This window comes from Coptis chinensis, chromosome 4, assembly GCF_015680905.1.
Source record: "Coptis chinensis isolate HL-2020 chromosome 4, ASM1568090v1, whole genome shotgun sequence".
Lineage (NCBI taxonomy): Eukaryota > Viridiplantae > Streptophyta > Magnoliopsida > Ranunculales > Ranunculaceae > Coptis > Coptis chinensis.
The window spans coordinates 33,874,400-33,888,554 of record NC_141459.1 but is presented as its reverse complement, the minus strand read 5'-3'; the positions used below and the strand labels follow the sequence as shown (position 1 = coordinate 33,888,554).

Genomic DNA, 14,155 nt, shown 5'->3' with positions numbered 1-14,155 from the left:
ATGTGATTCTTAAGTTAGACGAGAAGAAGGGGGGCAGGCCTCCTCTCCAAGCTGCCATCGATGAGTTTTACTCTGTTATAAACACTTGTTTTTTGAAGGATTGCAATTACAAAGGTCTGAAGTACACATGGTGTAATAACCAAAGAGGAAGATTTAGAATTCTTTGCAAGCTGGATCGGGCTCTTATAAACCAAGCTTGGGATGATAAATTCAGAGGTTGGTCTTATAAAGTGGGAAGCATATATGGATCTGATCATTCCCCCCTGGTAGACACTCTTTTATTCCAAAGCCCCCAAATATCCTTTTTAGGTTTAATAAAATGTGGTTGTCTCATGAAACGTTCAACGAGATGGTCAGTAATAATTGGGCTGGGTTTATTTTTGGAACTCCTATTCTCAGATTCACTCAAAAGCTCAAATGATTGAAAGGTGAAATAAAGAGATGGAACAAGATGGTTTTTGGTCATGTTGATGCTCATATTAAAGTATTGCAGAGTGACTACGAAGCTTGTCAGATTGCATGTGATGCAAATCCGGAAGACTGTCTCTTATTATCAAAATTAGAAGATAAAGAAACAAACATGCTTAATGCTGAATCTAATAAAGCATCTTTGCTGAAGCAGAAGAGTAGAATTAAAGACATTAAAGAGGATATCCAAAACATAGAGTACTTTCATCAGATGTGCAAACTCAAACAAGACAAACAACATATCGTAGAAATGAAGACTGAAGAAGGTGAATCGCTAACCAATCAAGCTACTATTAAAGAACACATTGTCAAGTTCTTTGATGATAGATTCACAGCCAGAGATATGATACCAAATGACTTGTTGTTAAGCCTTATTCCTAAGGTGGTTACAGAACAAGAAAATGATATGATATACAAGATTCCCGATTATGAAGAAATCAAATAGACTGTTTATTCTCTAAAGAGGGATAGCTCCCCTGGGCCTGATGGGTTTCAGGGATGTTTTTATCATGCTTGCTGGGACATCATCAAGCTTGACTTGTGCAATGTTGTCATGTCCTTTTTCAAAGAAGCTTTTCTACCAATGGGAGTCAATAATAGCTTCATTGCTTTAATTCCTAAAGACATAAATGCAATCAAAGCCTCCCAATTTCGACCTATTTGCATGAGTAATTTTTTGATTAAGATTATGTCTAAACTAATGCAAATGAGATTGAAATAGATCAGATGCAAGTTGGTGTCCAAGGAACAAGTCGGTTTCATCCAAGGCAGATCAGTTCAAGGCAATATTGGCATGACATCAGAAATGATAAATGCAATGCATAAGAGTAGCCAAAAAGGAGCTGTGGGTATTAAGATAGATATTTCACAAGCTTATGATACTCTCAGCTGGGAGTTTCTTTTGAAGTGTTAAGGAGGTTTGGGTTTACAAATACTTGGATTTCTTGGATTCATGTTCTGCTCAAAACTACCAAAATCTCAATTCTTATTAATGGAGGGCCTTGCGGATTCATATCTGTCAAGAGAGGTCTTAGGCAGGGGGATCCCTTATCCCCCCCTTCTTTTTGCTATTGCAAAGGATTCTTTGAGTAGGGGCATCAATCATCTGAGGGAGTTAAGATTTATCAAGCCAGTCTGTACTGCCAAAAACTTTGCTAGTCCCTCGCATCTCCTTTCCGCAGATGATATCTTTGTTTTCATGAGTGGAGAGCTTGAAAGAATAGAGTGTATGGTGGATCTATTAGAAGCATACCAGTTAGCAGCCGGACATACTATAAACAAGCAGAAAAATAAACTCTTCTTCAGTGAAATGGGGAATCGAAAAAAAAAAAACATGATCACCGAAGCTTTGAATATACAAGAGGGCGAATTACCAGAGAAATACTTGGGCATACCTTTGGTTCAGGGGAAAGTCAAGTCTGTGGTAATAGCTAGTCTTGTGGACAAGATTAAAAAGAGGATTAGCAGTTGGAAGGGTAAATTACTATCTTTCCAAGGGAGGGCCACGCTGATCAAGTCAGTCCTTACAAGCATCCCTGTATACAATATGAGCATCTATAAATGGCCATCTAGTACCATTAAACAAGCTGAATCGATTATGAGAAACTTTCTTTGGACAGGGAACCCCTCTCAAGATAGAGCATGCACCGTAAGCTTGGGATAAGGTGTGTAAACCAGAGGAAGAAGGGGAACTAGGCATCAGGAGACTTAAAGAATTCAATCTCGCACTTTTAATGAAAATGGCATGGCACATTCTCACTACTGAAGATGATTTTGCTATGTATATGAGGAAAAAGTACTTTACTAGGGATGGTGAGCTGATAAAGTACTATGTAAAATCATCTATATGGTATGGAATTAAATGGGTTTTGAAGGAATTGAACAATAGAATTCAGTGGCGGGTTGGGGATGGCAACAAAGTAGATGTGTGGAGAGATGCTTGGCTTGGGCATATGTCAATCAAACAAGCACTCAATCTCACTGAAGTGGATTTGAAGGGGTGTAGAACTAAGGTTTGAGAAATTATCCTGAATGGCACATGGGACATCCCAGAACAGCTCAAACATGTCATGGAACTATCGGGGTTAAGTGTTGAAAACATAGGGGAACCTGATGGTACAGTGACTGACGAATTGATGTGGAATGTAGACTTAAAGGGGGCTTTTTCAGTAAAGTCAGCCTTTGATGAAATTAGAGCCAAGAAAAATAAGATCAGTTGGCATTCTATGGTGTGGAACTCGCATATTCCAGTCAAGTCAGTAGCTACGGCATGGAAACTCTTATGTAATGCAGCGACAATCGACTTGAATGTTCATAAAAAGGGTGTCAAGTTACCATCTAGATGCTATGTCTATTGTCAATACGAAGAGAGCCTCAAACAACTTCTTTGGGAGTGTGAATTTGCAAAGAAGGTATGGAAGTGGGTCTGTTTAAAATTCAAGTTTAGAAATCGGTGTTCCTCTTTACCTGATGCTAGAAAAGCTGCTAATGGTAGAAGCCCTATGATAAAACAATTATGGGATGCAACCATTGTGGGAACGATTGTAATGTTGTGGAAGCATAGGAACATGATCTATCATGACGATAGACACAATGACCTCAGTCGTTGTACCTCCATGATCAGAAGGGAGATTAGAGTAGCTGCAGTACTCATTACTGGGCATTCCTTCAACAGTATTGTTGACCTCTAAATTCTCAAAACTTGGAATTTGAATGCAATATTACCAAGAGCACCAAGAATTCGGCCATGCTGGTGGACGCCACCTCGTAATGGTATTATTAAGATTAATTGTGATGGGTCTTCCCTCGACAATCTTGGAACTGCCGACCTTGGAGCTACATACAGAATTGCTTCAGGTGATTTTCTCCTCGTTATATGGAGAAAGATAGGAGTAAACACTAACTATATGGCTGAGTGTTTAGCCATCCTCGAAAGTGTGGAAGTTGCCATTCAAAGAAATTAGAGGGACATTTAGGTAGAATCTGATTCAGCAGCGGCAATCATGGCTTTTGGGTTAGGGAAACTGCCTTGGAGACTTAAGAGAAGATGGGATAAATGCAGAGCTGAACTACAGAGTTATATGCTGACATATACTTAGAGGGAGGCTAATTTCTCTACGGACCAAGCTGCAAAAAAAGCTACCAGTATGGCTAATGAGGACCTTGCTATGTACTGTGGCAAGCCACCATGGATTTCTAAGTGGGAAGCAAGCACAAGTATCTATTTTAGATTTGACTAGGACTTGTACAAATTGGTGTAAGGCAAGAGGCCTACCTAGTAGGGTTGTTACATCGCCAATTTTTTTTTACAAATCCTCTGTTTGTACTTTTTTCTTCCTTTTCGTACTTCTTTCCCCTTTTCCCAATCTATGTAACCTTCTTATTCTTTTAATATAAATATTAATGCTCACTTAGCAAAAAAAAAAAAAAAATCTAACATATGCCAATAGATGATATTGTAATCAACTTCACCTAAGTCCTTCATATCAAATTAGAAGACAACAGGTTATTGGTCTCTTTCTCACCATGTGGATTAGACCCAAAAATAGTAGATCATCAACATATAAACATATGATAACACATATATCCCATTAGAATATTTATAATATATGCATTTGTCCTTTTCATTCATCTTGAAACCATTGGCAATGACAAAGTGATTAAACTTTTTATGTCATTGTTTCGGTGCCTGTTTCAAATATAAAGTGACTGAAGTAATCTGCGTACCTTTTCACCATTCCATAAAACCTGCTAGCTGATCCATGTAAATCTCTTCTAAAGGCAGTTTTAATATCTAGTAGATGAACAATAAGATTTATGAACATCAATAACAGATGATTATACTCTAACAGATGTTATCCTAATAACATGTGAATATGCGTCAAATAATCAAAGTTTTCACTCTGTTTAAAGCCCTTGAACCCAAGTCAGGCCTTAAAACTTGTCTACTAAACCATCGGTTTTAAACTTCCTTTTTTAAACCTATTTTATTCCTATAGTTTTACAACCAATAGGCAAATCAACAAGTTACTAAGTTTTGTTTTCCATGAGAGAATCAATCTCACTTGAATGACTTCTCTCCATCTAAAACTCAAAATCAAAATATGTGAGAGCTTATTCAATGGAGGAAGGATCTCCTTCCAAAATAAAGTAACAAAGTCGGGTCCGAAGACCTTAGTGACCCTAAGCTCTTTTATATCCTCTAGGTTCATATTCTGTGTCCATGATTCTATCATGCAATCTAAATATGTTAGTGTTAGAAACATCAATATTAGGGGCCTTGGAGGATAATACCCCCACTATTTCTAGATAAATATGGAAATTTATCTTCAAGAAACTCAGCATAAGATAATCAACAAAAACATTACTCTTCATATCTACAAAAATATATGCATTGTTATCCATAGTATTGCCTAAAAAGACACACTCAAAAGCGTTACTCTCAAGCTTTGAGATTTTGGGATCATGCTTCCTTACAAAAGCCAGACATCCCTATGTTCTGGAATAACTCAAATTAGACTTCCTGTTCTTCCATAGCTCATAAAGTGTAACTTTTGTCTTAGAATTAACAATTCTATTCAGCACATATATAACATACAGTCAAAACAGCTTCACCCACAAATTTGAGAGTTCTCCAGAACTAAGCAACATAGCAACAATTAATTCCTTAAGTGTCATGTTCTTACACACAACTACTCCATTCATTTCAAGTGAATTAGGAGTTGTCGTCTCATGAATAATACCATGTCATTGCAAGAAAAGATTAAAATCAGCAGAACTATATTCAGTACCTCAATCACTTTAAATTACTTTAATGTTTCATCATGCTGATTTTGAACCCCATGTACATAAACTTTAAAAGCATAAAAAACATCACTTTTATTCTTCAACAAATAAACATATATAAATTTCGAGCAATCATGAATGAAGGTAATAAAATATCTTTTTACCACCTCTAGTCAAAACACCTTCAAGCTCACAAATATCAGTGTATACCAAGTCTAGCAGATTTGTACTTCTTTCAACTGACTTGTGTGGTTTCTTTGTGATTTTGGCTTTAGTGCAAAATTCACCGTGTACAAAATCATCATCATTCAAATTAAGAATTAAACCAAGTATGCTCATGTTCTTAACATATTTTGTATTAATATGATATAATCTACCATGCCAAACATTAATAGAACAAGAAATCATGTAAGTAGATGTATAAGATTATTAAAATCAACAACATCCAATTCGGTCCATACACCTAACAATCTCCACCTTGGACCAAAACTAGTCTAACCGAACCAACGACTTTGTCTCACTAGTCAGGTATGACCAGGGCCAAGCCTCGGGACCATACATGGTACCCTCACAGATCTCTCATCCAAGCCTGATATTTTCCCCAACCTTAGCCACCACTGAGCCCAATCCATAACTAGGCCTCATCTATGTCGTGGGGTCAGGGTAAGAGCCCACTACACCAATAGAAGTGTAGCTCCCTCCATTGCTACTTGATGTGGGACTAACAAACTTTAATATCTCCTTACATGCATATCTCTTACCAACAAGACACCAATTCAAACTTGGTGATCATATATGTACAAAAGAGAAATTAATCTCAAACAATTATATCTAGTCAATGCAAAAACTTTCAATGCATGTTAATCAACACCCAGTGCTACAACATATTGACTATATAAATAACTAGAACATATAGTCTCTAGAACATATAGTCTTCAATTTAACTTTCTTAAATTAAAAACCCTAACATGTAATTCTAAGTTTCAAATCATCTCACAATATAAAACAAATAATTACATATATTTGGTAAAGAGTACGATACCTATCCGATTGAAAAATCGAATTTTCACATTTCACTATTCGGATGAAAATTGGCCCATAAAGAACTGTAAAACTGAATCAGCTCTGGACGAATTAGGCTTCAAGCCATACACTGTTGGAAACAACTCTGAGTTAGCTTTCTAACACAAAAAACGGATTGCAAATCCAATCATCGATTAGGAAGTTATAGCAGTTGTCGTCAGAAGTGTCCTTCTAATCCAAAATTCGAACTATTTTTCTTTTTCGGTAATCTGTGAACCTCGAGCTTAGATGTTGCTCACAGGTGAAACCAATTGAGAGAGTTACAAAATAAATAATCATATCGTCAAATAAAATAGACAGATTCTAACCTGAGACTCAACATAGAGTTCAGATACTTATATATAAGTCTTCTTTTAGAAATCCTCATTCACACATGAATGAACAATTATTTATTGTTTCTTTTTATTTTTTATTGAAACCTTACACAATCAATAATGTTAAGTACAATAACTTATGGTGTTCACCAGTTGTTAAGCTAAAGCATGTGCATCAAAACCTCTTAACATTTCGCACTTAAAACTCAAAACAGAGTATGCAACAATTCTTTGTTGATGACACCCATCTTATGATCCTATATATCGTGACCAACTATAACATCAATCCTTTAAATCAAGAATCACATGGACAGACGATAAAGAAATTTACATCGCTAACAAACAAAGATCATAAAATATTTATGCAGAACAGTAACGACAACAATTGTTGTAACCATGCCAATATTCAGGATTAGCATTAATCCAATTGAAGCACAATTTTTATCATTACCTTCGCTCCACAGACTAACTGTTAGTAGACCAATCTTGACGATAATATACTAGATAATACCGTAATCATAATGCAATAACGTACCTCTCAATCGCTTAACCCATAAATGAAAACCGATAAACAAACCTTAATCTTTTTTCATATTCATTGTGTTATACAACCTTAAAATTGTTGGGAACAATTATCTGCAACAAGAACAAACTGTGAATACAAGTAGGCTGAGGCATGGATCGGTACGCTCTCTATAAGGTTGTTTTGCATCTATTCTTCCTTGTGCAAACAGACCACACCAACCTACAAGATACAACAGCCACAATAAATAAATATTCAATGTTAACTGCACTTAAACAAAGAAGAAAAGAAGACGAACTCGAAACTGATTTAATTGCCCACAATTAATAATCTAGAAAATATAGTACAAAACTTGGAGAACTAGAGTCCTACTCAAACCCTAATGGAACTTATTTTAATGGGTTAACTGATACAGTTACCCATTTAGAAGGAGGCCACAAGGTTTGGTAGTTTCTAATTCCAAAATGGAATCTTTTATGTTAAGAGACGATTTTCCAAAACCATTTTTTATTCAAATAACTTAACATATATAAACTCTTTACAAATCTTAGACCACTGAAATAATAAAGCCCTGATTGATATGATAAGATCTTGCTTAGATGCAGAAATACCTTCAAAGTTATGACAATTTCGCTCAATCCAAATACCCCACAGAATAGTAAATGGTAACAAGCTCCAAAGACGATTCACCGATGAGGAGGAAGGACCAGGACCCCAACCCTTCAACAAATCCACCACTCGACTAGGACTCACCCAACAAATGTTAGACTCTAAAAGGAATGTAGACCAAATGTTCCAAGAAAAAGGAATGTTTCCTGCTTCTTAATCTTTTGTCCATCGGGAAGTCGGTTCACTATTGCTGGCAAAGCTAATTGCCCTGTGTTAACTAATGTGGACATTTATAGTGACCAAATGCTAGGATACTGATACTTGTGCTCGGCAATCAAATTGCAACAAAATCCTATCTACAACTGAAGACTTAGTATCAACTTAGCAGGGACATGACAACCTCCAGATAATACAGAGAGATATATGAAAATTTAAGAGCTATAAAGCATCTACATCCAACTTAGAAGCCATCTCATAGGGAGGTTTAATAAAACATAAACATCTACTTTGCTACTGGGTGAATAACAAAAAAAAAGATAAAATTGCCCTCACGGGTAGTGTAAGAGGCATAAGTTATTTTAAAGGTATTTTAATTCTTTCATTCGTTTCACTTGTAGTATCTCATATTTCAAGTTCTAAGTTTGATTTTATTCATTACTTGTAGTTTCCAAATATTGAATTTAATACGTTGTGTTGGAGATTGAGGGTTACACCTCAAATGCCTTTGAGGCTCCCCTTAAGCCTCGAAGAGGCTTGGGCATCAATGCTTTTATGTTTTTTTTTTCTTTAAAAAGCAACAAAAGAGCACAAAGGAGATCATATCCACACACTGATAAAAGAATACCAATTTTTACCAAAAGAAAATTTCAACACAGATAGATAGATCGTCTAGAGATAGTGTAACATAAACGAGTTAACACGGATAAAATAAGCTCTAACACATTAAAATCAGGAATCTGCATAAATTAAATGCAATATTGTAATATTGGTAAGCTCAAATTACTTTTCTTTTCTTCCGCATTCTTTTATGTCAATGATGTGACAGACTCACAGACTAGATGAATCCACTGATAACTTTTGGTGAGAGAAGGCTTTGTATATAACTGTATGCTTTATGATATTCAAAGCGAAACTTCTTAAATGTCCTGATTGAGTTGTGTGGGAGAAGTCAGAGACAGGCGCTTAGGTGCGGGCACGCTCAGTCGGTTCATGACAAATTCGACCGATATTGGTGTTTCTATAAAAGGGAAGACTCCATTATTAGAAACAAAAGACGATTTTGTGCACTTGTGTTGTGCCTATATATATCTCTGTAATGGAACCCTAAAGAGTTAATCAAGCAATAACATCTCTTTCTTCTCTCGTGGACGTAGGTTGCCGCAATGGCACCGAACCATTATAAATCTTGTGTTTTGTCTCTGTGATTGGTTGTTAAATTCTACATGGTATCAGAGTGGAGTGCTTAATCTCTTCTCTCAATCAATCTCAACTTACTCAAACACTAAAAAAAAATGATGAGATCCAAAACCAAACCCTAAGTCTGCTGTAACAATAGAGACTAATTCTAATCTTGGTTGGAAGCTGTCATCAATTCTTTTGAATGGAACTAACTATATACCATAGTCCAGGGCTATTTCGCTATCTCTAGGTGGCAAGAGAAAATTAGGGTTCATTAATGGTGCAAAGGTGTGTACTGCCATTAATGATGCCGAATACGAGAATTGGGTCTCCAATGATCAGTTGTTCGATCTTGGTTACTCAATTTGATGGAGTCAACTATTGCTGGAATTTTTACTTTTTCTGATTTTGCAAAGGAGATGTGGGATTCAATTGAAGATTTATATGGAAACCAGAACAATTATGCCCGTGTTTTTAAACTTCAACTTGCAATCGGTGCTTTGCAACAAGGTGAGAAGACTTTTACAGAACACCTTGGGAATCTTAAAAAATTATGGGATGAGTTAAACATATATTATCCACATACCACAAATGCTAAGACTCTTTTGAAAAGGATAAAATCTTCACAGTATTTCATAGTCTTAAACCAGAATATGAAAATCTGGAAAGCAATATTCTTATGGAAAGTACTCTTCCATCACTTTCTGCTGTTTGTGAAACTATTCAGAGAGAGGAAACAAGGAAGAAAACTATGAACTCTGAGGTGAAGTCTTCAATCTCTAAATCTACTGTATTACTTGCAGAAAATGATTTTCAAAAGAAGTCACAGGAATTTGAAAAAGGTAAGGGAAAAAAGGAACCATCTCACTATGATCATTGTGGAAAAAACTGGCACACCAAGGATCGTTGTTGGGAATTACATCCGCATCTTAAAAAAGAACTGTCCAAGAAAGATCATGCTGCAGTAGCCGATGCATCAATTTCCAACTCAGATATTAGTCATCAGTTGAGTCAAATTCTCTAACAACTCACTAAGTCCATGCCATCTAGCAAAGGTCAGTATGTCTCAACTCATGTGTCCGGTAATTTATATGCCTATTTTACTATGCTAGAAAATAGTAACTCATGGATAATTGATTCGGGGGCTACTGATCATATGGCTAATTGCCCTGCCTCTGTCCATAATTTTGTGTCCAAAATAGACAAACATAATATTTCCATAGCCAATGGATCCACCGTTCCCATTTTAGGTAGTGGTCAAGTGGATTTTTTTAATCAAAGTCTCAATAGTGACGCTCTAGTTGTTCCTTCCTTCCCTGTCCAACTTTTATCTGTTGGCAAACTTACAAATTCTTTAAATTGTGATGTCATTTTTTCTCCTAACTCTGTCGTCTTTCAGGGTCGAAAGTCGAAGAGGACGATTGGTGAAAGAATTTATTCCAATGGGCTCTATTTGTTAAAGTCGAATAAAAAGGCATGTCAAGCTAGTGGGTTACTTGAGAGTCGTATTTTGCATAAAAGACTTGGGCATCCATCTAGTCATGTCCTATCAAATTTGTTTCCGTATGTTTCTATAAACTCTGATGATGTTTGTGATGTTTGTCAATTTTCTAAACAAACTCGTTTCCCTTTTCCAATCTCGCATACTATGTCTAATAATTTGTTTGAGTTAATCCACTCTGATTTATGGGGACCTACTCCCGTTAATTCTTATAATGGCTATAAGTATTTTGTGTTGTTTATTGATGATAAATCTCGTGCTACATGGTTATATTTGTTGAAATCGAAGACTGAGGTTGTGAATGTTTTCAAAGATTTTCATACTATGGTTACTAATCAGTTTGGTGTAAAAATCAAGATGTTTAGATCTGACAATGGCACTGAGTTGTGCAAAGGTCTGTTACCTAAGTACTTTCGTAACTAGGGGATAATTCATCAAACTAGTTGTGTTGGCACACCTCAGTAGAATGGCATGGCTAAAAGAAAAAACAGACACCTTTTGGAGACCACTCGTGCTCTTATCTTGGGCATGAATGTTCCTAAACAATACTGGGCTCATGGTGTCTTAACTGTTGCTTATTTGATTAATCGTCTTCCCAGTCGAGTTCTTGGTTTTAAATCCCCATTGGAAGTTCTCAAATCTAGGCTGCTAGATCTCTCTCATCTGCGAATGTTTGGGTGTATTTGTTATGTGCATCAGCAAGCTATTCATCGAGATAAATTCGATGCTCGAGCTACTCGATGTATTTTTGTTGGTTATTCTATCACACAGAAAGGCTACATATTTTACAATCCGGCGACAAGAAAACTGGTTGTCTCTCGTGATGTACGATTTGTGGAATCTGAAGCTTTTTTTCAAGATTCCGCTGTGCCTGGTAATCTATCCCTGGGGGAGTGTTTGGAAGATTTGGCACCTCTCCTAGCAGTTGTGGCAGATTTGGCACCTCTCCCAGAAGTTGGTGAAGATATAGTTCAAGTTGGTGAAGATATAGTTCCTGTCCTAGCGGTCGGTGAAGATATAGTTCCTGCCATAGAAGTTATTTAACCTACTGAAGTTATAGGTTCTACATAAGACAGGGTGGGGGGGCTCACATACCGAAAGCAACCAAGGCGCCCCTACCACTCACCGACGACTTTACTTTAGAGAGTAGGCGCCTTCCATCTTCCATGCCGAAAGCAACTAATGGGCGCGCGCACTCTAGCTCCTCTAGCTCCTCCAGCTACTCTAGCACCTCCAGTTTCTCAACAATCACTACTAGAGAGACGACCTCCAGTAACTCTCAAAGATTACTACAAATCTGATAGAGAACTGCATCCCCCAGTGATTCACAGGAATTTTTATTCAGTACGTGACGTTTCATATCCTCTACAGGAGTATATAACGTATGCCAATATCACTTTATCTCATCATGCTTTCTTGAGTACTGATAAGAGCCCAAAATTGAAGTTTTAACCCTCTAACAATCATACTTTTAGACCAATTATGTGAGTAATAATTAAGAGTTAATACTGATTACGTATTTTTATGTGTTTCAGGCTTCAAAGTCAATTATGTGCAGAAATGTGCCACTTTAATGAGATAAAGGAGCAATGGTTGGTTGCTAAGGAGTTCTGTGATTAAAGGCCAAGATTCAAGAAGACAAAGCCTTTCGAAAGCCCGGTCAAAGCTGAAAAGTCAAAGTCAACGCGGGCAGAAATAGTGCACAAAGTCAGTAGAACTTCTGAAGACCATATCTTTGGACTCAGACCTCGGAATTGGGCCTACCTTACGTCAAAATGACCGGCTCGGAAAGAGCTTTCCAATGGTCCAAGCCTTGGCCCACTCAGAGGAGAAGAAGTGGACAAAAAGTCTGTCGAAGTCAACTGCAGCTGAAGAGGCCTTTTTGGACTGAAAGAATTGGGTTTTGGGCCTGATTCTCTGGCCCAAAACATGGCTCCAAGCCCATGCACGATTTTTGGATCTGAACATATAAAAACAAAAGCTTAGCTCTTTGTTAATGGTAGCTAGTTAGACCTAAACTATAGATAATTCTAGATCTAGTTTTCATTAAATAAAATTAAGTTTAGTTTAAATTCAATTCTTGTTTTAGATTAAACTCTTAGAATCATTGTTCTTCATTAGTTTGATAAATAAAATAGTTAGTTTGTCAATTTCAATTTTCGTCATTTACAATTGTTTAGATCTAAATTCCTTTATTACTTGTTATTCATTTCCTAGTCCATACCTGAGATTTCAATCATTGTTTAGATAAATTGCATAAGAATAGAATTTTTATATGATGTCTAGTTTTAAATCAATGGGAAATGATAGTAGTATGAATCAAAGCTAAACCTCCATTAGAGGGGTTGAAGAAGCCTTGATGACGCTTGATCTTTGTTAAACTTAGAAATCGTCGTGATAATTATTCCACTCTAGAAACGATTAATTCACCATGAGAATGGGTTTAATCGCTCACATGCTAGTTATGAATTGGTAGAAATGCCATGTATAATTAGGGATTATAATTACTATTTTGATATGCGAAGCATTCAATTTGGATCACGATAAGTCTTTGTTAGTAAGATTAAGTCGAGTTAAGGTAGATTCAATTCCCTTTAATTCTTTATCTAGATTCAAACCTTTAGCATTCTATCATTTTGTTATTCGTAACTTGTTCATTGAATTCACCTCGTAGTATAGAGTTCCCCTCGTAAACCTCTCATTAGACTTAAGACCGATTAGTTGACTAGAAAACATTCCATGCTAGAGAACTAGGAGTGGAACGAATTTGTTACTCCACTCTATTTCGATAGAATTGAGAGTAGAAAACTTGATAAATATAGGCTCGTAATAAGTTTTAGTTTACTTACGTTTTGAGTTTCATCGTTCATTTCGTAAGTAAACTATCATTTTTACATTTATCAAATGGCGCCGCTGCCATCTTAGTTTCACTTTCGCATTGTTTTCGTAGTATAAGTACTCTTCTTAAAGTCCCATTTCACCCACCCACCATTGTTTGATTCTAACTGTGGTTGTCTTTTTCAGCATTAAACTTCCTCGAAAAAAAAAAAAAAAAAAAAAAAAAAATTTGCACGAGGCGCTGCCAAAGGCTTCAACGACTGCTCAAGCAAGTTATGGAAGCCGACCCGCCAGCCTCAAGGAACCGAAAGTGCGACCCGCGCTAAAACACTATAACTCGAAGTTAAGTTGAGCGCGACCCGCGCCCAAAGTGAGCGCACCCGCGTCCTGAGCTGAATTTTGCCGGATTTCCACAGGTTTGATTCGAACTTCGATTTTTCAAGCTTTTCAGTATTCTAACTTGTTATATACACTGAACACGCGTAAACAAGACGCTATTCATAAGCGAAGCAAGGACGCAATCAGGTATTCCTTTCTTCCATACCTCACATCTCCAGTTAGAGGTTTATACTAATATATCAAGATTGTTTGGAGGGTTGTCGTGTTTAGACTTAGACTTGCATGAGATTAAGGTCT

The 14,155-nt window shown here is 36.7% G+C and overlaps 1 protein-coding gene across 1 annotated transcript; it reads left to right on the top strand.

Moving 5' to 3' along the window:
* The first annotated feature begins 2,537 nt into the window (after positions 1-2,537).
* On the top strand, positions 2,538-3,158 carry LOC147503292 (uncharacterized). Its single transcript, XM_086604774.1, has one exon. It carries the CDS (start codon positions 2,538-2,540, stop codon positions 3,156-3,158), a length of 621 nt encoding a protein of 206 aa, XP_086460900.1.
* Positions 3,159-14,155: the final 10,997 nt, after the last annotated feature.

What these genes read in the sequence shown, in the direction of transcription:
- LOC147503292 (XM_086604774.1), top strand. Translation starts at nt 2,538, where the DNA reads ATGGAACTATCGGGGTTAAGTGTTGAAAACATAGGGGAACCTGATGGT.